Raw genomic sequence first — 27094 nt, 5'->3', positions numbered from 1 at the left:
AACTTTAGTCTTCTTCTGGTGAAGCCATTCCTTTGTTGATTTGGATGTATGCTTTGAAGTTCCTCTTCATGGTCAGCTTTCTAACAGAAGCCTGAAGGTTTTGTGCCAATATTGACTGGTATTTGGAACTGTTCATAATTCCCTTTAGCTTAATTAAGGCCCCAGTTTCAGCTGAAGAAAAACAGCCCCAAAGCATGATGCTGCCACCACCATGCTTCACTGTGGGTATGGTGTTCTTTTGGTGATGTGCAGTGTTGTTTTTGGGCCAAACATATCTTTTGGAATTATGGCCAAAAAGTTCAACCTTGGTTTCATCAGACCATAACACCTTTTCCCACATGCTTTTGGGAGACTTCAGATGTGTTTTTGCAAAACGTAGCCTGGCTTGGATGTTTTTCTTCGTAAGAAAAGGCTTTCATCTTGCCACTCTACCCCATAGCCCAGACATATAAAGAATATGGGAGATTATTGCCAGATAATCCTGCAGCTCCTTTAATGTTGCTGTAGGCCTCTTGGTAGCCTCCCAGACCAGTTTTCTTCTCGTCTTTTCATCAATTTTGGAGGGATGTCCAGTTCTTGGTAATGTCACTGTTGTGCCATATTTTTTCCACTTGATGATGACTGTCTTAACTGTGTTCCATGGTATATCTAATGCCTTGGAAATTATTTTGTACCCTTCTCCTGACTGATACCTTTTAACAATAAGATCCCTCTGTTGCTTTGGAAGTCTCTGTGGACCATGGCTTTTGCTGTGGGATGTGACTAAGAAAATTTCAGGAAATACCAACTAGAGCAGCTGAATTTTATTTAGGGTTAATCAGAGGCACTTTAAATGATGGCAGGTGTATGCTGACTCCTATTTAACATGATTTTGAATGTGATTGCTTAATTCTGAACACAGCTACATCCCCAGTTATAAGAGGGTGTGCACACTTATGCAACCACATTATTATTTATTTATTTTTTCCCTCCACCTAAAAGATTTCAGTTTGCTTTTCAATTGAGTGGTACAGTTTCTAGGTCACATTAACGGTGGAAAAAGTTCTATTTTTTTTTTATATTTGTCTAATTTTTTTTACATCACAGAAACCTGACATTTTAACAGGGGTGTGTAGACTTTTTATATCCACTGTATATTTACCCTAAGCACAAGCCGAGGGCGGCTTGGCTCTTAAGTGCTGGGGCATTACCACCTGTTACGCCTTTCTACTATCTCTTATGGTTAATTCAATGTCATCATGTGTATTTATTCCAGGTTCAAAACACTGTGCATATCTTTTTTCCTGTAACGTTATGTTGAAATGTAATGTGCCTGGTTCACCAGCAGATGGCGGCAATAATGGCAGAGCTAGTTTGCCTGGAATAAAACCTTCTATCCATTCTAGCCCTCGCTAGAGATGGAGGAGTTCAGTTAGCTAGGAGTTAGTTGAGTCTACCCCCTGTAAGGGGAAGGGTGTGTAGCAGGCCCTCGTCCCTGCTGGACAGGCCCTGCCAAGGCCAGTAGAGCACCATTAGCTCTGCTGGAACAAAAGACAAAAGCAAAGAGCTTCAGACGCCAGGAAGAAAGGTTTCCTGGATAAAGATAAAAGATAAAGAGAAAGATAGAGGCCAAGATAAAGACAGAGTCAGACTACAGAAAGCTAAGTTCATCAGAAAGGAAAAGTTTCTAATTTTTCCTGATAGCACAGCAGAGCTAAAAAGTGACAGATGTGGCCATAATTTAAGCCAAAGCCTGCGGGTAACCAAGATAAAGTTGGAAGATTGTTCCCCGATGCAAGTTTATTCAATTAAAGCTGTTTTCAACGTTAATACAAAGTCTGGATTCAATCATTTCTACAAATCCCTCAACTATTCCCCCTGTTTGCACTGCTTCGGATGACAACGCCTGGGGTTCCAGTAAATCCAGGTAGGAGCACCTTGACACGTGCACAGCCACACCTAAAGGGGCACCATAGGCTACCCTCACACCACTCTGGCATTCCTACACCTGCGTACTACCAATACCATCTACTTAGGGGGACTCCGTCCCTCGTTGCTGAAATGCAACTGGTGCCATGACCAAACTCTTTCACTTTAAGGGACCCCTGGTAGTAACCCATCCGTTGCACACTGACTATGCTAGAACTTACACATGCCACAGAAGAATGAGTGATTGAGATATAAAAACATAACTGGATTTACTACACCCAGTAACTACAAATACTTTTATCCAAAGGTTGTGTCTAGTATTACTGTTCAGCCCTACTCAAATTATTGCCATTGTCTTTCAGAATTAGTGGCATTTTTGTACATGAGCAGTCACTGGTATTAACCAGTGACTGCTCATGTACAAATGTGCCACTGATTCTGAAAAAAAAAGATCTTTTTGGGGTAAATTCACTTACAGTATCTGGCCTTAGTTTCCTCCTGACATGCTACAGAAAAGCTAGAGGGAAACTGACGCAAGAATTGATCCCATGGTTTTCAATGGCATCCATTCTGGTGCATCAGCTCTTAAGTAATGCCTCTAAGCACCATACAAAAACATTCCTTGCAGCATTTTTCTGTCCAGCACCTTCAGGCTAGGGATGCTGGACCAGTGCCCAAAGTGCACAAAAATGCCATCTACTGAGTCCTGCTCAGGCATAAACCAACTGGCCAAACACAACTAATATGTGTGAACACACCCTATTACCATCCAAAGCCTTTAAGAATTAATACACGTTATGCTGATCTCAAATTCCATATTTTTACATTATATCTCCCAACACACAGTGGAGAGATACATCCAAATCAATATTATTAAAATCAGTAAACAATAACCTACTAATTTCTGCTGTAAAATTATCATCATCTTTAGTTGATTCTCCAATCAGATTTACATAGACTTGCAGTAGACCATGTGTAATGTTCAGTACATATAACTAGAGATGAGGGAAGTTTTCAAAAATTCTATTTGGACGATTTGCTTGAAGTTCTTGAAGAAATTCAATTAGTTCTGAATTATTGTATCATGATTCGTGATAAATCTGGTATACCGAGGCCATTCTGCTTAATCATATGCAATCTGACTGTGAAGGCTTGGAACTTAAACTGCAGGGAGAGTGCAGGGACAGTGCAGGGAGAAGGTATCGCCATGTGCATTCATAGTTAATCCGTTATGTAGGTACTGTGCCATCAGTATCACAAGCAGTTGTAATGTATCGCCATCTACATCGCTGTGCAGGGCACCAAGTCATAGCTAAATCCTTCTGTTAGCTGTGGAACTACTGTGTGTCAGTATTACAGGTCAGTAAAAGCGTTAGGTCACGTCAACTGTTGTGGCTGTCAGAGTGACGCAGAATAAAATTTTCCATAACAGAACGTGGTAGCTAGGAATTATGAATTTCGATCCAGTTGGAGTGATTTGTCTGGTAATACCATTGTAGTTCCGACCATAAACCATTGCAATAATGACACAGATTGTATTAGCTACGATTAATTTGGGTAAAATTGGTGGAGTGATATGTGTGGTTCATTCCGATAACCAACGAAATTCCTCCCGTATTGCAATAATCCAGTTGCCAGGTTTGATCCATCCAGCAAGTATTAGGGTTTTAACCCTAACACAAGGAGTTATTTGACCTCAGGTATTCTGCGTCCAACTTCCTGGAGGGCCAAGTGGCGTTCAGCACTAACTCTTCTGTGATGCCTTTACATGTCTGGGGCTACACACGCGCAGCACTGAAGTGATCTCTGTGTGTCTACCATTTGCCAACAGGTACGGGTTAGGCTACTTTCACACTTGCGTTGTTCTTTTCCGGCATAGATTTCCGTCACAGGGGCTCTATACCGGAAAAGAACTGATCAGTTTTATCCCCATGCATTCTGAATGGAGAGTAATCCGTTCAGGATGCATCAGGATGTCTTCAGTTCAGTCGTTTTGACTGATCAGGCAAAAGAGAAAACCGCAGCATGCTACGGTTTTCTCTCCGGCGAAAAAAACGGAAGACTTGCCTGAACGCCGGATCCGGCATTTTTTCCCATAGGAATGAATTAGCGCCGGATCCGGCATTCAGAATACCGGAAAGCCGGATCCGTCATTCCGGCATGCGCAGATCGGTAAAAATGTGAAAAAATGTACAAGACGGATCCGTCGGTCCGCATGACAAGCGGAGAGACGGATCCGTTCTTGCAATGCATTTGTGAGACGGATCCGCACCCGGATCCGTCTCACAAATGCTTTCAGTCAGCGGCAGATTGGCGGTTCCGGCGGGCAGTTCCGACGACGGAACTGCCTGCCGGATCACACTGCCGCAAGTGTGAAAGTAGCCTTACAAGCTCAACGTCGTTCGTCGTAGGGATGGGGTATTGTAATACTGGAGCAGGCTAATTTATTTGTAAAAGACTATTTTATTTGGTAAAAGACTGATTTATTTGGTAAAAGACAAATTTTTTCTCTTCAAGGCTAATGTTTTGGCTTAACCCCTTAAGGACTCAGCCCTATTTCACCTTAAGGACCAGGCCATTTTTTGCAAATCTGACCAGTGTCAATTTAAGTGCTGATAACTTTAAAACGCTTTGACTTATCCAGGCCATTCGGAGATAGTTTTTTCGTCACATATTGTACTTCATGACACTGGTAAAATGAAGTAAAAAAATAAATAAAAATTTTTATTTATAAAAAAATACCAAATTTCTAAGTTTCAATTTCTCTACTTCTATAATACATAGCAAAACGAAGAAACTAAAGCTCATAAACGTCCAATGGTGAAAAAATAGTATACTTTATTATTTAATCAATCAGTGGATGATAAAATGACATAAAACAAGGGGAGTAGGGAGCACAAACACCATCCCAGCTCTACAGTGTCGACAGAGAAAGTCACAGCAATAAATAAACATAGATGCAGTTAGTATGAGTCCAAATATAAAGCATGGCGATTACCAGAGTAATGTAGGTATGGTGGGTAGTGACCAGAAGGTAATCCACACACAACAACCCGCAACCAAGGCGGTGGCGTGGATCTGCTGGACCTATATCCCACCTATATAGCAGTAAGCCAGAGAAGAGGGTGTAAATGAAGGGACTCACCAAAAGTGACAGCGACCTGGATGTCTGGGATGGTGTTACCCCGTTTTTTTCTATAATACATAGTAATACCTCCAAAAATAGTTATTACTTTACATTCCCCATATGTCTACTTCATGTTTGGATCATTTTGGGAATGATATTTTATTTTTTGGGGATGTTACAAGGCTTAGAAGTTTAGAAGCAAATCTTGAAATTTTTCAGAAATTTTCAAAAACCCAATTTTTAGGGACCAGTTCAGGTCTGAAGTCACTTTGCGAGGCTTACATAATAGAAACCACCCAAAAATGACCCCATTCTATAAACTACACCCCTCAAGGTATTCAAAACTGATTTTACAAACTTTGTTAACCCTTTAGGTGTTCCACAAAAATTTATGGAAGATAGAGATACAATTTCAAAATTTCACTTTTTTGGCAGATTTTCCATTTTAATAATTTTTTTCCTGTTACAAAGCAAGGGTTAACAGCCAAACCAAACTTAATATTTATGTCCCTGATTCTGTAGTTTACAAAAAAAAAACATATGTGGTCGTAAACAGCTGTATGGGCACACGGCAGGGCGCAGAAGGAAAGGAATGCCATACAGTTTTTGGAAGGCAGATTTTGCTGGACTGTTTTTTTTGACACCATGTCTTATTTGAAGCCCCCCTGATGCACCCCTAGAGTAGAAACTCCAAAAAAGTGGCCCCATTTTAGAAACTACGGGATAGGGTGGCAGTATTGTTGGTACTAGTTTAGGGTACATATGATTTTTGGTTGCTCTATATTACACTTTTTGTGAGGCAGGATAACAAGAAATAGCTTGTTTTGGCACAATTTTTATTTTTTGATATTTACAACATTCATCTGACAGGTTAGATCATGTGATATTTTTATAGACCAGGTTGTCACGGATGCGGCAATACCTAATATGTATACTTTTTTTTTTTATTTATGTAAGTTTTACACAATGATTTCATTTTTGAAGCAAGAAAAAACATGTTTTAGTGTTTCCATAGTCTGAGAGCCATAATTTTTTCAGCTTTTTGGCGATTACCTTGGGTAGGGTCTCATTTTTTGTGGGATGAGATGAATGTTTTATTGGCACTATTTTCGGGTGCATATGACTTTTTGATTACACTTTTTGTGATGTAAGGTGACAAAAAAATGGTTTATTTAGCACAGTTTTTATTTTTTACGGTGTTCATCTGAGAGGTTAGGTCATGTGATATTTTTATAGAGCCGGTTTATACGAACGCGGCGATACCAAATATGTATACTTTTTTAAAAAATTTATGTAAGTTTTACACAATAACAGCTTTTTTCAAAAAAAAAAAAATTATGTTTTAGTGTCTCCATATTCTGAGCCATATTTTTTATTTTTTTGGGGCGATTGTCTCAGGTAGGGGCTCATTTTTTGTGGGATGAGGTGACGGTTAGATTGGTACTATTTTGGTGGGCAAACGCCTTTTTGATCGCTTGCTGTTGTACTTTTTGGATTTAAGGTGACAAAAAAAATGGTTTATTTAGCACAGTTTTTATTTTTTATTTTTTACGGTGTTCATCTGAGGGGTTAGGTCATGTTATATGTTTATAGAGCCGGTCGATGGGGACGCGGCGATACCTAATATGTATACTTTTTTTCCCCCCTCTATTTTACCAATTTTTTTTTACTTTATTTGGGGAAAATGATGTTTTTGTTTATTTTTACTTGAAACATTTAATTTTGGGGGGGAAAACTTTATTTTTTCAACTTTTTTTCACTCAATTTTTTGTCCCACTTTGGGACTTGAACTTTTGGGGGTATATTCCTTTCCAATGCATTCCAATACTTCTGTATTGGATGCATTGGCTGTATGAGTAATACTGTGTGTATTACTCATACAGCTTCCGGGGCCTGTGAGATCCAGGAGCCTGGATCTCACAGGCTCTTCACCGGAAGGCAGCGCAGATGCCTCAGGAAGGCATTGCGCTGCCTTCAATGCCATCGGGTCCCCCCCACAGCCCTATGGGGACCCGATGGCACTGCTGCCGCACCATAAAAAGCCGCAAACCGCAGGTCTGAATTGTCACGGGACCCCCCCGCACATTTAGCCGAGGTGCCTGCTCAATGATTTGAGCATGCACCTTGTTCCGATCACCGCCCGCTGGGCGGCGGTGATCGGAACAACACATGACGTACCGGTACGTCATGTGTCCTTAAGGACTCGGGAAACATGCCGCACCGGTACGTCATGTGTCCGTAAGGGGTTAAAGAATAATTTTTCTGATAGAATAATAATAAAATAAAAAAACTACAACCAACTCGTGGGCAACACTGCTGTGCGAAGAATCACTTTATTTACACTGCCCACAGGGAGTTACAGAAGACCACTCTGTAACACTATAACTCAGTACTTGTTTGGCAAACAGAAGCAGTTAAATATCAGTGTGGACACTCCACACACAGTCAAATGAAAAAGGCGTATCACACCAATCTGTGAATCAGGGCCTAAAAGAATTGCTTATCTATTAATCAATGTGGACATGCCACAAACAGTTGAATGAGAAAGGCGTATCACCCCAATTTGTAAATCAGGACCTAATAGAATGTGGACATGCAACAAACAGTAGAATGAGACAGGTGTATCACCCCAATTTGTGAATCAGGGCCTAAAAGAATTGCTTATCTGTTAATCAATGTGTCTGTCTATAAAAGAAAAGATTAAGTATGAATGGCGCAGCAGATGAACTAGATAAACACACCTATATGTTACACCACCTGTTGAGACTGAGTATGACGCACAGCAAGTCTATGTATAACAGAACACATTAAGTATAAATGGCCCAGCAGATGAACTAGATAACTGTGCCTATATATTAGACCGACGGTTGATAATGAGACTGATGCACAGTAAGTCTATGTATAACAGAACAGATTAAGAATGAATGGTACAGCAGGTGAACAAAATGCACAGGGGGATTACACAGAGCCTGCACTGAGCCTGCAGTCTTGCTATACTTTTCCTACAGGTTTTTAAAAACTCTCCCTACGATCCCCCTACACTGTCCCTGCACTGTCCCTATCCAATATTCAACAATTAGAAACTTGCTAAAACACTGTCCCTAGCACTTGCCATGTCTCCCCCTATGCTCAGTTCACAATGAAATGGTGACAACCACTTGGGATGAGGCTTTTATCACACAGGGGATGGCTATCTGCTGATTGGCTGGCTGCACTGCATTATGGGTCATATCGCATTCCAGGGCTTCTTACTTTCACTTTATAATAAGTGTAGCCGTATAATGGCATCTGAAACATGTGGATGTGACCATATTAGTTAGGCTACTTTCACATATGGATGTAGCAGAGTTATGTATGAGCTAAGGTAATCTCTTCCGCCAGTGGAACGGGCTACTGAAGTTACCGTATACGGATACTGCAGGGCACCGCCAGATACACATTGACTGTAATGGCATCTGATTTGGATCCAGACTACCAAATTATCTTAGCGTATATGTGAAAGAAGTGTCAAACTGGCCCACCAGAGTACCAGAAAATTCTCTGGTGGGCCCAGACTCTGATCCAATAGTAGGCCCCAAAGGTCCAGGAACAAGGTACTTTTTGAGCTGCCTTTGAAGTCCAAAACTTGCCACTATGGTCTATTTCTTTGAGTCAAAACTTTATTGATGATATGGGGGTTTGGTAACCCTATAGATCTGTATACTTTTGTTGAGTGTCATATGTATTGTAGAACAAGTGAATGTAATGGATATTTGAGGTAAACATTTTCTAATATACAGTATGTAGATATAACAAGAAAATATGTCTGATTTATTCCACAGGTCTGACAGGAAAGACTGATTTAGATGACCTTCGCATTGATGCCATATTAGACAGCATTGATGACTTTGTATCACTGTATCCATGGGGTGAAGATGTACAGGTATAGAAGTTATTATAACAATCATCTTGTTGACTTCCAGAAAATGTCACCAGGTTTTCTACTCATTCAGTCACCTTACAGGGGTTAGCAAATACTAAAGATTATTAAGTATGTTCTGAAGTAGTACAGTTGCACATAATAAAAAAAAATTGTTAGGCAATGTACGGATGTTGCGGATTTCTAGCACATTTGTTGGGTGGATTTTCGGTCTGCAGCAAAGTACACTACAATACAAGTTTATGGAATTTTCTAACCCCCATATATGTACATGTTGCAGATTTTTCAGATGTGGACTTCTTCAAACATAGACTCTTAGGCCTCTTTCAGACGGGCATTGCGGGAAAATGTGCGGGTGCGTTACGTGAACACCCGCGATTTTTCCGCGCGAGTGCAAAACATTGTAATGCGTTTTGCACTCGCGTGAGAAAAATCGCGCATGTTTGGTACCCAAACCCGAACTTCTTCACAGAAGTTCAGGCTTGGGATCGGTGTTCTGTAGATTGTATTATTTTCCCTTATAACATGGTTATAAGGGAAAATAATAGCATTCTGAATACAGAATGCATAGTAAAATAGCGCTGGAGGGGTTAAAAAATAAATAAAAAAATTTAACTCACCTTAATCCACTCGCTGGCGCTGCCGGCATCTCGTCTGTCTCCTTCTTTGCTGAACAGGACCTGTGGTGAGCATTCATTCCAGGACCTGTGGTGACGTCACTCCGGTCATCACATGATCCATCACATGACCCATCACCATGGTAAAAGATCATGTGATGGATCATGTGATGACCGGAGTGACGTCACCAAAGGTCCTGGAATGAATGCTCACCACAGGTCCTGTTCAGCAAAGAAGGAGACAAACGAGATGTCGGCAGCGCCAGCAAGTGGATTAAGGTGAGTTAAAATTTTTTTTTTTTTTTATTAACCCCTTCAGTGCTAGTTTACTATGCATTCTGTATTCAGAATGCTATTATTTTCCCTTATAACCATGTTATAAGGGGAAAAAAAATTATGTTCGGGTCTCCATCCCGATCGTCTCCTAGCAACCGTGCGTGAAAATCGCACCGCATCCGCACTTGCTTGCGATTTTCACGCAACCCCATTCACTTCTATGGGGCATGCGTTGCGTGAAAAACGCAGAATATAAAGCATGCTGCGATTTTCACGCAAATCACAAGTGATGCGTGAAAATCACCGCTCATGTGAACAGCCCCATAGAAATGAATGGGTCGGTATCAGTGCGGGTGCAATGCCTTCAACTCACGCATCGCATCTGCGCGGAATACTCGCCCGTGTGAAAGGGGCCTTAGGGCTGTTTCAGACGAGCGAGTGCATTGCGGGAATCACGCTTCGTGTGTGAGTGTGATCCTCCGCTCTGGACTTGCAGGAGCGCACGGCATTATCATGATTTATAATGCTATGTGTCTCTGCATGGCCTTTTTTGCACAGAATTATAGTGACATAAAGCTGTCAGTATGATAATGTAGAAATAAGGTCAAGCAGAGACACATAGCATTATAAATCATGATAATGCTGTGTGCTCCTGCAAGTCCAGAGCGGAGGATCACACTCACACACGAAGCGTGATTCCCGCAATGGACTCGATCGCGTGAAACAGCCCTCAGATGTGCTGTGTATGCCCATTATCTTGCAGATTGTTTGCAGGTATCTTCCATGATATTAAATACAGTAGAGTTTAAGGCTGGGGTTAGATGGCAACATGTCTTGTGCAACAGGAAGTCTCAGAACACATTTGTATGACTTGTCTGCAACTTACTGTTGCTCAAGTACTTAAAGAGGACCTTTCACCAGAATAAAACATCTAAACTAACTATACAGACGTGTAGAGCGGCGCCCAGGGATCCCGCTGCACTTACTGTTATACCTGGGCGCCGCTCCGTTCGCCCGGTATAGCCTCCGGTATCTTCATAGTTAGGCTCCACCCAGGGGAACCTGACGGCGTCTCTTTCTCCTATGCTGTAGCGCTGGCCAATCGCAGCGCTCAGCTCATAGCCTGAGAGTTTTTTTTTCCTCTCAGGCTATGAGCTGAGCGCTGCGATTGGCCAGCGCTACAGCATGAGAGAATGAGACGCCTAACTATGAAGATACCGGAGGCTATACCGGGAGAACTGAGCGCCGCCCAGGGATAATAGTAAGTGCAGGTGGATCCCTGGGCGCCGCTCTACATGTCTGTATAATTAGTTTAGATGTTTTATTCTGGTGAAAGGTCCTCTTTAAGAGCTGTTATGTGGGGGTAAAATCTCAGCCCAATAGCAGAAAAGCTGCTCACAGTCTCACAAAACTTGCATTGTGGTCTATGATGGAAAAGTTGCATTGCAACCCCAATGACAAGCATTAGATGTGATGTTGCAGCGAGACATCACCGTGTAGTCTCAGCCTTAGGGCTCATGCACACGACAGTATTTTGCCTGTATTTTGCGGGTTTTTTTTGTTCAGTATGCGGTACATATACTGAACCATTCATTTCAACGGTTCAGCTAAAAATACTGAATTGTCTCCGTGTGCATTCCTTTTCAGTATTTCCGTATTTCCGTACCGTGAAAAGATAGAACATGTCCTATTCTTGTCCGCAAATCACGGTGCTTGGCTCTATTCAAGTCAATGGGTCCGCAAAAAAAACAGAACACATACGGAAATGCATCCGTATGTCTTCCGTATCCGTTCCATTTTTGCTGAACCATCTATCAAAAATGTTATGCCCAGCCCAATATTTTCTATGTAATTACTGTATACTGTACATGGCATACGGAAAAACGGAACAGAAACACAACGGAACTCAAAATGGAAAAACGGACCGCAAAAAACTATAAAAGCCATACGTTCATGTGAACTAGGCCTAAGGGTACTTTCACACTAGCGTTTTTCTTTTCCAGCATAGAGTCCCGTCACAGGGGCTCTATACCGGAAAAGAACTGATTAGGCATATCCCCATGCATTCTGAATGGAGAGTAATCCGTTCAGGATGCATCAGGATGTCTTCAGTTCAGTAGTTTTGACTGATCAGGCAAAAGATAAAACCGTAGCATGCTCCGGCGAAAAAAACGGAAGACTTGCCTGAATGCCGGATCCGGCATTTTTCCCCATAGGAATGTATTAGTGCTGGATCCGGCATTCAAAATAGCAAAAGCCGGATCCGTCCTTCCGGCCTGCGCATGCGCAGACCGGTAAAAATTTTAAAAAAAAATACAAGACGGATCCGTCTGTCCGCATGACAAGCGGAGAGACGGATCCGTTCTTGCAATGCATTTGTGAGACAGATCCGGATCCGTCTCACAAATGCTTTCAGTCACATCCAAATCGGCGGACCTGGCGGGCAGTTCCGACGACGGAACTGCCCGCCGGATCACACTGCCGCTAGTATGAAAGTAGCCTAAAAATGTTATGCCCAGCCCAATTTTCTCTATGTAATTACTGTATACTGTATGTGACATACGGAAAAACATACGGAAACATGACATACGGAAACAAAAACGGAAACAAAAAACGGACCGCAAAACACTGAAAAAGCCATACGGTCGTGTGCATGAGCCCTTAAGCCTCTTGCACACGACCGTATGGCTTTTTCAGTATTTTGCGGTCCGCAAAAAGCGGATCCACAAAATATATGGATGACATCCGTGTGAATTCCGTTTTTTGCGGAACGGAACAGCTGGCCTCTAATAGAACAGTACTATCCTTGTCCGTTATGTGTATACAGAATGCAAAAAAAACGGAAACGGAAAAAAAATTATATTCCGGTTTTTGCATTCCATATACGGACCGTATACAGAACCATTCATTTCAATGGATCCGTAAAAAAAATGGAAGGTACTCCGTATGCCTTCCGTTTCCGTATTTCCATTTTTCCTTAGAAAGATAGAACATGTCCTATTATTGCCCCCAAATCACGTTCCGTGGCTCCATTCAAGTCAATGGGGCTATAAGAAAAACGGAACGGATACGGAATGCATCCGTATGTCTTCCGTATCCGTTCCGTTTTTGTGGGGGGAAAAAAAGGATCACAAACGGAATCCAAACAGAAAAACGGAACGGAAGCAGAACGGAAACAGAAACACTACTGAAACAAAAAAAAAAAACTGAAAAACTGATTAGTTTAAATAGGACCGCAAAACCATACGGTTGTGTGCAGGAGGCCTTTAGCATCATTCACACGTCAGTGTTTTGGTCAGTGATTTCCATCAGTGATTGGGAGCCAAAACCAGGATTGGAGCCTCCACAGACATAAGGTATAAGGGAAAGATCTGCTCCTGTTCTGTGTTTAGAGCAGAATGGTACAATGCAAAGAAAAGAAACTTCACTATTGTCATATTGTTAGGGAATACTGTATAATTATGTAAGTCAGACATCTCAGCAGTGCTAACAGGTCCTCTTTGAAGACCACAATGCAGGCAGCATGGTATGGAGCAGGAGGAGCTAAGCAAATTGATATATAGTTTTGTGGAAAAAGGTAAAAAAAAACTTGTGGAAGGTGAAAAGGTAGTCATAGGCCTCTTTCAGACGGGCGTTGCGGGAAAATGTGCGGGTGCGTTGCGGGAACACGCGCAATTTTTCCGCGTGAGTGCAAAACATTGTAATGCGTTTTGCACTCGTGTGAGAAAAATCGCGCATGTTTGGTACCCAAACCCAAACTTCTTCACAGAAGTTCGGGCTTGGTATCGGTGTTCTGTAGATTGTATTATTTTCCCTTATAACATGGTTATAAGGGAAAATAATAGCATTCTGAATACAGAATGCATATTAAAATAGGGCTGGAGGGGTTAAAAAAAACGAAAAACTAATTTAACTCACCTTAATCCACTTGCTCGCGCTGCCGGCATCTCGTCTGTCTCCTTCTTTGCTGAACAGGACCTGTGGTGAGCATTCATTCCAGGAACAGGACCTGTGGTGACGTCACTTCGGTCATCACATGATCCATCACATGACCTATCACCATGGTAAAAGATCATGTGATGGATCATGTGATGACCGGAGTGACGTCACCACAGGTCCTGTTGCTGCAATGAATGCTCACCACAGGTCCTGTTCAGCAAAGAAGGAGACAGACGAGATGCCGGCAGCGCGAGCAAGTGGATTAAGGTTAGTTAAATTTTTATTTTTATTTTTTTAACCCCTCCAGCACTATTTTACTATGCATTCTGTATTCAGAATGCTATTATTTTCCCTTATAACCATGTTATAAGGGAAAATAATAATGATCGGGTCTCCATCCCGATCATCTCCTAGCTACCGTGCGTGAAAATCGCACTGCATCCGCACTCGCTTGCAGATGCTTGCGATTTTCACGCAGCCCCATTCACTTCTATGGGGCATGCGTTGCGTGAAAAACGCAGAATATAGAGCATGCTGCGATTTTCACGCAACGCACAAGTGAAAATCACCGCTCATGTGAACAGCCCCATAGAAATGAATGGGTCGGTATTCAGTGCGGGTGCAATGCGTTCAACTCACGCATCGCATCCGCGCGGAATACTCGCCTGTGTGAAAGGGGCCATACAGATGCCTGGGAAGGGGTCTCTGATGTCCAATATGATACCTTCAGAACGGACACATTCACAAGGATAATTGATGCAATATACTTATAAACTTTACCATATTAGTCCTGTAATCAATCAACTGGAAAGAATTTTTCTTTTTCATAAAAAAAATTGTATATTCTTAGCGGATATCTGACATGGTAATTTTTTTTTACAATATTCTACAAAATTTCTGCTTATTCTGACTTCATTTGTGCACAGGAGATAGATTAAAGATTAAAAAGCCTGCACTCCATAGTGGAAATGATCTTAATACACATCGGAAAGAAAGTGCATCTATGTGCTCACTAGAGTGAGTAAAAACTAGGCAGTAAGGGCTTGAACGTGTTTTGCGTTCCGTATACGGGCCGTTTTTTGCATTCTGCATACGGTTTGTATACAGAACCATTCATTTTAATGGTTCCGCAAAAAAAAAGGAATGTACTCAGTATAAATTGCGTTTCCGTATCTCTGTTTTTCCTTTCCGTTCCGTTCAAAGATAGAACATGTCCTATTATTGCCCGCAAATCATGTTCCGTGGCTCCATTCAAAGCAATGGCTCCGCCAAAAAAAAGAACACATACGGAATGTACTCCGTATGTCTTCCGTATCCATTCCGTTTTTGCGGAACCATCTACTGAAAATGTTATGCCCAGCCCAATTTTTCCTATGTAATTACTGTATACTGTATATGCCATACGGAAAAATGGAACGGAACCGGAAACACTACTGGGAAAAATGGATCCGGGAAAAAACAGCCTGCAAAACACTGAAAAAGACATACGGTCGTGTGAACGAGCCCTAAAACTGAAGGCTCTGGATGAATCCTCAGGTGTAGTGATGGCCAGTTCGCACCTTCATCGGGCTGTTCTCAGAACTGCCTGCTCCCGGTGACTGCATGTGTTTCAGAGCGGCTCGCGGCGCAGGCACAGGTAAGGACTTACCTCTGCATCGCCGGGCTTGGGAATAAAGATGGCAGATCGCATATGTTCGTCGGCGAACACTGCGAACTGGCCATCACTGCTCAGGTGTGCCTCGTGATAATAAAATGGCTGCTGTTCCCTCCCTGTATGGTATCAGTTAAGGTTCCATATATAAATGAGTAGGTGAGTGTAAAAAAAACTGGTTATGGGGCACTGCCAATCTCATGTAAAAAAAATAAAATACAGTGTTACACTTTTTGGACATGAACTGTCTCCTTCAGGCCCCTTTCACACGAGCGAGTTTTCCGCGCAGGTGCAATGCGTGAAGTGAATTTGCACCTGCACTCAAACCAGACCCATTCATTTCTATGGGGCTGTGCACATGAGCGGTGATTTTCACGCATCACTTGTGCATTGCGTGAAAATCGCAGCAAGCTCTATTTTGTGCGTTTTTCACGCAACGCAGGCCCCATAGAAGTGAATGGGGCTGCGTGAAAATCGCAAGGATCCGCAAGCAAGTGCGGATGCGGTGCGATTTTCACGCATGGTTGCTAGGAGACGATCGGGATGGAGACCCGATCATTATTATTTTCCCTTATAACATGGTTATAAGGGAAAATAATAGCATTCTGAATACAGAATGCATAGTACAATAGGGCTGGAGGGGTTAAAAAAATAATAATAATAATTTAACTCACCTCATCCACTTGATCGCGCAGCCGGCTTCTCTTCTGTCTTCATCTTTGCTGTGGACAGGAAAAGGACCTGTGATGACGCCACTGCGAACAAGTGGATTAAGGTGCTAAAAAAAAATTTTTAACCCCTCCAGCCCTATTGTACTATGCATTCTGTATTCAGAATGCTATTATTTTCCCTTATAACCATGTTATAAGGGGAAATAATACAATCTACACAACCTTGAACCCAAACCTGAACTTCTGTGAAGAAGGTCGGGTCTGGGTACCACATTCAGTTTTTTATCATGCGCGTGAAAAACACATTGCACCCGCGCGATAAAAACTGAACAACGGAACGCAATCGCAGTCAAAACTGACTGCAATTGGGTACCTACTCGCGAGGGTTTGCCGCAACGCATCCGGACCTTATCCGGACACGCTCGTGTGAAAGAGGCCTCAGACACAGATTAAAACGAGTGACTGAGATTTAAAAAGATAGATTCAATAAAAACCATGTACACAAATGAGTTGAAAGCATCATATCAGTGAAGGATACATGGAAGTCAGTCAATAAATGAATAAAAAATGAGGATATTGACAAAAGTTGAAGCAATAAATAGGAATTCCCCAACTACACCAACCTTCTAGCCTCATTCACATTGCCCTTTTTTCAGCTGCATTTCACCTTCTCATACATAGATATTCCCGTTCCCACAGACACACACATCCTGTTTTTTTTTTTTGCGCTAACTCCCTCGTTCCTCTGCACAAAGCTACAATCCATTCCTTATTTCATTTGTTACCATGAGATACTTTTTATTTCATTCATTGCTCCATCTTTTACCAATACCCTCAACATGGTTGTTTTTGATTAATTTATTCTCGACTTTAATCATGTACCCTCCTTGATATGATGTTTTTTATTTATTTGTATACATGTTTTTTATTGAATACTCGCTTTTACTCTTTCAGCTATTTGATCTACAGTACATTTATATTCATCCAATCATATATTTTTATCTTAGTTCCTCCTCTTCCCCCTTCTTCGTCTTTCATTTTAAATCTTAGTCTCTCATTTTAATCTGTGCCTGAAGAAAGGGACAGTTCTTCCCCGAAACGCGTAACATTTGATTTATTTTTGTAAATAAAATGTTCTGTTCAGATTGGCAGCCCCCCATAGTCTGACTTTTCTTACACCCACCTGTTTAAGTACAGAAAGAGCAGAGATATAAATGAATAAAATTACAAGTTTTACTGAATCTTTTCCCACAAAATTATATATCAATCTGTTCAGCTCCTCCTGGTGCCTGCAGACTGCATTGCACATCGTGGTGACAGACTGTCTTTAATTGTTCTGCTATAAAGCAGGGAATTGATTCATTACACATGAAGCTACTGTCACGCTTCTGTGTGGGAGGGAACCTCCACCGAACGTAGGACGGAAAGGGGTGAGGGGAAAAGGCCTGGTAACTTTCACCTAGAGAAACCCTAATCAAAGTCCTGACTGACTGCAAGTATGAACTGACCCCAGAGCTAGATGAGTTCAAACACAGGAACCTAAAGTCCCGACTCACCCTGTAGGACCCTGGGACTAATGTCAGGACAAGAGAAAACCTGTTCAAACGAACAGGAGTCTCCCTCAGGCCTAAACACAAATGGCAGGGAAAAGAACAACACAAGAAAACCCCAACAATAAACAGGGGAAAGAGACACTTAACTTCAAATGGCTATGGAAGCACAGGAACTCTGCCGAGATCCAAACACCAGCACTCCAAAACAAGACAAAAGCTATAAACCGCACAACATGGTGGGAGAAGCCACAATAAATAGGGAAGGTAAGATGACCACATAAGCAACACCTGAGGCAAGAGGTGTGGCCATTACCAGAAACAACACAGACACAAATTGATCCACAAGGAACCTGTCAGATCAAACCACGTGTTGCCAGTCTCACCAATCTCCTGCCACCTGTCACGGGCACGTCCGTGACAGCTACTTCAGAGTCTAGAAATTTGACCAAATTTTAACAAGACTGTTCCTCAAAACTCCTTAGAACTCATGCATATGATGTGTCCTTCATCCATGTGCGATTCAAATTTTTTGTACACTGACCCATTCATTTCTATGGAGTCAAGCACACATTCATATTTTTTCGTAGATTCATTCCACTAATTATAGAACATGTCCTATTCTGGTCCATATTGCGGATGAGATCATCCATTTCTTTTGGTTGGATTGAGAAAAATACAGAATGGGCACGGAAAATATCCGTAGACCAAAATACAGAGTCGTGAGAATAAAGCCTTACTCAGGATGCAGACATAATTTCCCTTATTGTGCCTACAAGACACAATGGGGATCATTTATTAAAAACACAATGGGGATCATTTATCAAACTGGTGTAAAGTAGAACTGGCTTAGTTGCCCATAGCAACCAATCAGATTCTTCCTTTCATTTTTCAAAGGAGCTGAAAGGTGGAATCTGATTGGTTGCTATAGGCAACTAAGCCAGTTCTACTTTACACAAGTTCGATAAATGACCCCCAATTTTGTTATATATTAAATTTATGTGTTTGAACACGGAGGCATACTGAGACGTTTGCATTTCTCTAGGAAATGAAGAAATACATTGAAAAATGTTCTGGTCCCTTCCTGTCTGCCCTGGAGAAGACATTGGGAGATAATAAGTGGTTTGTTGGTGATTATGTAAGTAATTAATACTTAGAATGTTTTATAAATGTTGAAAGAAAACTGTTATACAGGGCATTATTCACTTGTATTTCCATTTACTGGCAACCATGATTTTTATAGCGTCATTATCAGCCAAGGCCCAAAATAATTTTAGCTTTTATCATTGATCTTTTCCTGCATTCACAGGAGTAATTTTGCTATAATTGCATGGAAGAAAAGTAATCACTAGATAAAAGCGAATATTTCAAAAATTTGATTCACCGGTTCGTAAAAATTTTTGGGAAAAATTTGGTTTCATCCCAATTTATTTGCGGCGAATCCCATTAAAAATTGCTATTTCCTTGCTGCAGAAAGCCTTTATATTGGTGCAGAACACTGTGCCTTGCAGTAACACACATAAGGAGTCTGCTTTGGTAGTGAAGTAATACTGTGAGTAATACGTATAACATGCAGATGGCAGGCGTCGCTCTTAGAATCACTGCACACTTCACAGTCACGGGGCTAAAACCGACCAAATAACTCAAGTGTGAACTCTTACAGGTCAATGTTAGCGTCAAGAAGAAGCACACTCCTTACACCGTCGGCAGCTGATTCCACATATAGTGGATTTAAAAAGTCTACCTACCCCTTTTAAAATGTCAGGTTTTTGTGATGTAAAAAAATGAGACAAAGATAATTCATTTCAGAACTTTTTCCACCTTTAATGTGACCGATAAACTGTACAACTCAATAAAAAAACAAACGGAAATCTTTTAGGTAGAGGGAAGAAAATATATAAAAATAAAATAATATGGTTGCATAAGTGTGCACACCCGTAAACTAGTACTTTGTTGAAGCACCTTTTGATTTTATTAGTCTTTTTGGGTATGAGTCTATCAGCATGGCACATTTTGACTTGTCAAGATTGCCCACTCTTCTTTGTCATGCTGAAAGATGAAGTTCCTCTTCATATTCAGCTTTCTAGCAGAAGCCTGAAGGTTTTGTGCCAATATTGACTGGTATTTGGAACTGTTCATAATTCCTTTTAGCTTAACTAAGGCCACAGTTCCAGTTATAGAAAAACAGCCCCAAAGCATGATGCTGCTACCACCATGCTTCACTGTGGGTATAGTGTTCTTTTGGTGATGCAGTGCAGTGTTGTTTTTGGGCCAAAATATCTTTTGGAATTATGGCCAAAAAGTCCAACCTTGGTTTCATCAGACCATAACACCTTTTCCCACATGCTTTTGGGAGACTTCAGATGTGTTTTTGCAAAATGTATCCTGGCTTGGATGTTTTTCTTCGTAAGAAAAGGCTTTCGTCTTGCCACTCTACCCCATAGCCCAGACATATGAAGAATACAGGAGATTGTTGTCACATGTACCGCACAGCCAGTACTTGCCAGATATTCCTGCAGCTCCTTTAATGTTGCTGTAGGCCTCTTGGTAGCCTCTCAGACCAGTTTTCTTCTCGTCTTTTTAGCAATTTTGGAGGGACGTCCAGTTCTTGGTAATGTCACTGTTGTGCCATATTTTCTCCACTTGATGATGACTGTCTTCACTGTGTTCCATGGTATATCTAATGCCTTGGAAATTCTTTTGTACCCTTCTCCTGACTGATACCTTTTAACAATGAGATCCCTCTGTTGCTTTGGAAGCTCTCTGTGGACCATGGCTTTTGCTGTGGGATGTGACTAAGAAAATTTCAGGAAAGACCAACTAGAGCAACTGAACTTTATTTGGGGTTAATCAGAGGCACTTTAAATGATGGCAGGCGTATGCTGACTCCTATTTAACATGATTCTGAACACAGCTACATCCCCAGTTATAAGAGGGTGTGCACACTTATGCAACCACATTATTTTAGTTTTTTTGTTTTCTTCCCTCCACCTAAAATATTTCAGTTTGTTTTTCAATTGAGTAGTACAGTTCATAGGTCACATTAAAGGTGGAAAAAGTTCTGAAATGATTTATCTTTGTCTCATTTTTTTACATCACAGAAACCTGACATTTTAACAGGGGTGTGTAGACTTTTTATATCCACTGTAGATGTCTACATAATGTGTTCTATTAAACACTTATACAAGTAGAGCCCCCCGACAGAGTGCTATTTCCTGGCTGCAGAGAGTCTGTATATTGGTGTAGAACACTGTGCCTTGCAGCAACACGCAACACGCAAACAATACTGTGAGTGAGTATGACACGCACATGACAGGCATTGCTCTTAGAATCACTGCACACTTCACTTATTTGGGCAGTTACGGGGCCAAAACTGACCAATTAACTCAAGTGTAAACTCAGCTTTACAGGTCGATGTTAGCGCCAGGTATAAAGAACCGTGCAGAGACCTAAGATCCTACTGTACTGTGAAAGAGCGCATTTCTTTTACACCGTCGTCAGCTGACTCCACATACTGTAGATGTCTACAGAACCTGTTCTATGAAACGCTTATACAAGTAGAGCCCCACTGACAGAGTGGAGAGGGTGTCAGCAGTAAGTTTGTGTTGACGTCACAGATTATTTTGCCCTTCCTCTGATACATCAGAACACTAACCCACAAAAAAACGGATCCTGTCTGTGGAGCAAACGAGGTGCAGAACAGCGTGACACCGCTGTGCCCTGCACATGTGGTATGCTAGAGGGGCACTGTGAATTATCCCTGCAGTGGAGGCTGAGGACACAGTGGAGGATGAGGAGGCAGAGGCGGACATTGTCACAGGATCAACGGCGTGAGAACGTGGAGGCGGAAGCGGCATCACCTGGCCAAGTTCCTGGTGAGGCTGTGCAGGAACCACATTCACCCAGTGAGCCGTAAAGGACATGTATTGTCACTGACCGTAGTTACAGCTGCACAAGTTGGCACCGTCGTGCACTTTGGCAGACACCGACAGGCTCAATGACTGGCCCACCTTCTGTACAAGCCATCAGTTCTCTTAAAGGTGCAGAGTTCACCACTTGGAAAAGGAGGGAATTTGGACAGGAGCACGTTCAGCTTCTGCGCCGTTGGATGAGTGCACGTATACTGTTATCTCTTGGAAATCGCTTCTGTGATCGATTGCTGAAGGAATGACTGATGAGGAGTAGGAGGGCGAGGAGCAGGAGCATCAGGACCAGCAGATGATGGGAAGGATAGACAGCTCCCTTCGGCTGAGGTGGTGGAGCCTTTACTGCCTGAAATCGGCTGCGTGCCACTGGGCGATGCAGCGGTTGCTTCGGTAGGCTTGACTACCACATCAGAGTCACGGTTCTCCCAGGACACTTTATGGTGACGCTGCATATGTTGATGCAGGGCCGTGGTGCCAACATTGGCACCCTTGCCACGCTTCACCTCCTTCCCACAGATTCTACATATGGCCATGTTTACCTCCTCCGGTGGCTTAACAAAAAAAACTGCCACACCGCCAAGTAGGTGATTTTACCCCCAACACTATGCACTGACTGACTGCTAGCACCGCTGCCTCCATGAACCCGTTCACCCACCGCTACTTCTCAGGCAGTTAGGCTCCTGTGAAACAGGTGGTCTACCCCGGGCACATTTGGCTCCTGACCTCCCACTGCTGCCACCCTGCTGACTGCCGGCCACGCTAGCGACTTGCTGGCTCCGCCTCTGCCTCGCGGGCAAGCTGCCACCCTCTTCTCCTGATGATGAAGCCCATTCGTCAGCGGGGGTGAAGACGTGATGATGTAGGTTTGCTACGTCGCTCCTACCTCCAACCGTTCTCCCCCATGCCCTGTGTAATCGTTTTCTCGATATCCCCGCTTCGTCTTTTCATTTATAGGGAATATGGGACAAAAGGTTAAAATTTCTCAACTTTATAAAGTGTTGCTTAAAACAAGATTTAATAATACACGTTCTCCAGGACAAAAGGCTTGGCAAATTGATTGTCTGGGAATTTCCCTCAAAGATTGGGATAATATATTGTCGAATTTAAGTTTAGTTTCTTATAATTTTAATCAAGTTTTGGTTCAATTCAATATTTTAAATTTAATTTTACAGATTGAAGAATGGGGACAATTCGATCTGATAATTGATAATTCAATTTGTGGTTAACCCGCACCAGAAAGGCCTTTATGGGGGCAGTGGACAACTGTTTTTTTACTTTCCACGATTACTCAATAAAGTGTTGCCTAAGACAGGAGAGAATCACCCAGTCTTCTGGTTATTTGAGAACATGGTTGCAATGGAGAAAGCATTCCAAAAAACTATTTCTCTCCACCTGGAGATGAATCATGTCAAGATTGATGCAAGTGCGGTATCGGCTGTTCATCAAGCCAGATACGTCTGCTGGAACCTGCCTGGCATGAACAAGCCTCTAGTAGCTACAGACGAGAAGACAAAGCTTCAAGATTGCTTGGAGCTCGGAAGAGTCGCGAAGTTCATCAAGATTCAAACCATAACTACCAGCCCATGGTGTCTTCGTCAGGGAAAAATCACGAGTTCCCAGTAATCATGGATGGGAAGGAGGACATCCTGTGGTGCACGGAGATGGAGTGGGTCTTCGTATTCCCCCCGCACTATACGAACTTCTCAGAAATGAACCGCTGCTCTTGACAGAAGCTCCTGGGAAGATCATGGAGCGTCCCGGTCATCTGGCATCTATTCGCCCCGCTGAAGAATTATTTTGAAAAGTGTTTAGAAGCCACACGGGGCCCCCACGCTGCAGATTTATCATGGAGACACCTGATTTTATAATATTGCATTATTATATAAAATTTAAAAAAATTAAGCCCCTTCGTTACTCGGCTCCCAAGTGTGATCGGCTACATCATCATCATCGAGTACTGTCTGCACGTCAATGATGTCCTCCTCAACCGTCTGAGTCAGGAGCCTGACCGCTCGCAACACCAGCTCCCACGCCACTCTCCTCATCACTACTTGCCCGCCTAGTGGAGGAAGAGGCGGATGTCTCCTCCACATCTTGGCTGGCCAGTAGCTGCTGACTGTCGTCTAGGAGCTCGTCCTTACTATATAGTGGAGTTGAGCCCACAGCATACTTCTCTGGCTCTGGGAACAGAAAAGGACAGAGGCAGATTGAAGACTGGTAAGGGCACAGTGCCTGCTCCCGGGCCATGACAACTAATCGTTTTGTCTGAAGATCCCACTGACTCTAGGCTGGAGGTGTCTGATGTCAATTGCGACGAAGTCGAAGATCGAGTCAACCACTCAAGAACTGCTGGGTTGCTGGTCACGACACGACCGCTAGCTGACACTGGGAGCTCAGGCCTCTCAAAGTGACCCCTGCTGCAACGCCCCCTTACTCTGCTGCGACCTCTGCCTGCGCCAGAAACATTTACGCCTCTTCCACTCCCCTGTGCAGGGCCTGGCACTTCTCTGTCTGACATACTGTTAGATCAAATAAAAAAAATAAAAAGGAAATTAAAACACTTCAAAAAAGTCTGTAGGTTTCTCACTTCACCACACAATGGCTAATGAGCCTTTTTTCCCCACTAATACACACCACAAAAGGCTTTAGAACAGATAACTGCACCGCTGAGCCACAAATATACTGTATTTTTTCTTTTTCCACTAATACACACCACAAAAAGCTTTACAATAGATAACTGCACCGCTGAGCGGCAAATATATTTTTTCTTTTTCCACTAATACATGACAAAAAGGTCTGTAATTTTAGCACTTCACCCCACAACAGCTAATAAACCCTTTTTTCCCACTAATACAAGCCAAAAAATGCTTTAGAACATATAACTGCACCGCACAAGGGCAAATAAGACATAGAAATATTTTCTTGTAATAAACCCTGTTAATGCCTGTATCAAACAGCACTTGCATCCTAATAAGAACAGTTTGCTGGAATTACAGAGCTGTATAATGGCAATTTGGATCCCCATTCAGTGCAGCACGGTGTAATCAGGTTGTTCCTATTACCCAGTCTGTAACCTCCTCTACTGAACCTTGTTCAACATAAATATTGCGGAATGATTCCTCCCTATCCTTTCTCTACACCTTGAATAATCTTTCCCTGTACTTGTAAATTGTTATTTTTAGCACAATGACGTTTTTTCTAACACTGTCCCTAGCGCCTGCAGACGTCTCTCGCTGCACTAAGTACACTGGTAAATGGCAAAATCTAAGATGGCTGCCACTATTTATAGGGCTAAGGAAGATACAGGCGGCATTCCGCTGTCAGTGATGCGGTGCGCGTGTCCAGGGAAGGTCCGCAGATACTTGTATAGAAAGGAACGGCACTCGCTTTGGTTATAATTTTCAAGTGATTTTTAATGGTCACATACATGTGGTAAGTGACGCGTTTCGGCTACTATGAGCCTTTGTCAAACACGTCACTTACCACATGTATGTGACCATTAAAAATCACTTGAAAATTATAACCAAAGCGAGTGACGGTCCTATTTATAGGGCTGTGACATCACAGGGCTGGCTGCTGATTGGCTGCATGCATGGCATTATGGGTGATCCCGCCTTCCCAGAGTTCCTTTCTCTATGTCCTCTATGTGCAGCAGCCATTTTAGGAAAAAAGGCGATTCGTTACCATGAAGCGCGAGGAAATTCGGCTTCTGTGCGAATCAAATTTTTCCTGAACTTCGGATCGAATTCCACTTTGTCAGCTTCGATTCACTCATCTCTAGTAATCACCATGATGATTGGCCGGCCAATTTGGGTCCTGTTCAGGCAGTAGATTGTTTTATCATTTATTGAAAAGGGCTTTGTATATTTTTATATACAGTCAGGTTCCTAAGTACGGTATATTTTTTGCTATCCATTTAGTAAAGTTTTGGCACGTCTTTTTGTATTTGAACACTTTGAGGCCTTTCACGACCATGTTTTTTCTTCTCCATTAAATTTATCAATTTTTACTCAGAAACCTTAGAAAAAAGTATATCTATTTTGTCTATTTTGGGCTCTTATAAGGTTTTTTTTATATACTACACATACTACAGTATCTGTATTTTGTTTTTCCTTTTAACACATCAATTTAAGTCTACCATTCTGTGCTAAATGCTTAATTAATATATCTTTATAGTGATTTGGGCTTTTGAGCCTGTTTCTTACTGGTTTATTATTGGCTTCAATGTATATACAGTAAGCCCTTAATGGAAGTTGAGCAGTTTCTCTCTGGCTATTTAACCAGTTCTAGTGCAGGGTAGTAGACTTAGGAAGCCTGTACGTGTACAGAATCAACATGTGGATTACCACTGCAGGCTGCACCTGTACTCTGAATAAACAATGACAACTACAGGTGCGGGCTGGCAATTAGTGGTAATCCACATGCAAATTCTCCAGCTTGTTCACACCATGTATAGGCACCATGTGGGCAGCACCATATCTCTGTGGTTAGCACTGGTGCCTTGCAGCATTGGGGTCCTAGGTTCAAATCCAACCAAGTACAACATCTACATGGAGTTTGTGTGTTCTCCCCGTGTTTGTTTGGGTTTCCTCCCACACTCCAAAGACATACTGATTGTGAGCCCCATTGGAGTCAGACATACTGATTGTGAGCCCCATTGGAGTCAGACATACTGATTGTGAGACTCATTGCTAATATCTGTAAAGCGCTGCAGAATATAGTAGCGCTATATAAGTGAATAAAATAAATATATTTTAAACATACATTTTGTGGCTGAGAAAATGATTTTTTTTTAAAATCTGATATGAAAATGAGGTCTTAAAGGGGATATCCCATGACTAAAGTAAAAAATGAAAATCATATAGTACATGACAACCTCTTTCTAACAAAGCTAGAACCAGCCCTCTACATCACATGGATCCAGAGATCTCCCCATTCATTGCTCTGCTAGATTTATATCAAGCTGGCAGCTCAAGGGGAGGGTCTTTCCTGCTGCAGTTAAGGGGGCGTGTCTCAGCTCTCCCTATCACAGCTCAGAAAGCAGTTGAAGGATGAAATTGAGCATGTGCGGCCTTCTCAGTAAGCAGGTCAAAGAAATAAGAATATTGAATATCTCAGTGGCTATACAAAATTTTTAATTACATGCAATTATAAAAGTATTCAGATCTATGTGCTGGCTTGAAAACTGTACAACCCCTTTAGTGCCATATGCTCTCTTCGCTGTAAACCAAGCCCCATGCTTCCCATTGGCCTTAATTGATAGCTCAAGTGTTGTCTGATGTCCTCCACTCATGCACTAAAATCTCAGCCTGTACCATGTGATCACTGGGCAGAGATGAAGCCCTTAATAAAGACCAATGGGAAGGCACATGGCATGGTTTAAGGAGGAGCACCATCTACTTGCTTGCAACCTCATTTATAGATCACCAAAATTTTATTTTCTCGGCAAGTAGATGTCTCTCTACGGCCACAAAGGTATGTTTAAAGAGCGTAACTAACAGACTCCCTTT

The 27094-nt window shown here is 42.2% G+C and overlaps 1 protein-coding gene across 1 annotated transcript in view; it reads left to right on the top strand.

Moving 5' to 3' along the window:
• The window catches only part of HPGDS (hematopoietic prostaglandin D synthase), an 88583-nt gene that overhangs the window by 49172 nt on the left and 12317 nt on the right, over positions 1-27094 (top strand). The window contains exons 4-5 of the mRNA XM_040418164.1: positions 8857-8957; positions 18704-18796. Of these exons, the coding sequence (XP_040274098.1) occupies positions 8857-8957; positions 18704-18796 (194 nt within the window). The remainder of the gene's footprint in view (positions 1-8856; positions 8958-18703; positions 18797-27094) is intronic.

Source organism: Bufo bufo, chromosome 2, assembly GCF_905171765.1.
Source record: "Bufo bufo chromosome 2, aBufBuf1.1, whole genome shotgun sequence".
Classification (NCBI taxonomy): domain Eukaryota; kingdom Metazoa; phylum Chordata; class Amphibia; order Anura; family Bufonidae; genus Bufo; species Bufo bufo.
This window is presented reverse-complemented; position numbering and strand designations above follow the sequence as displayed.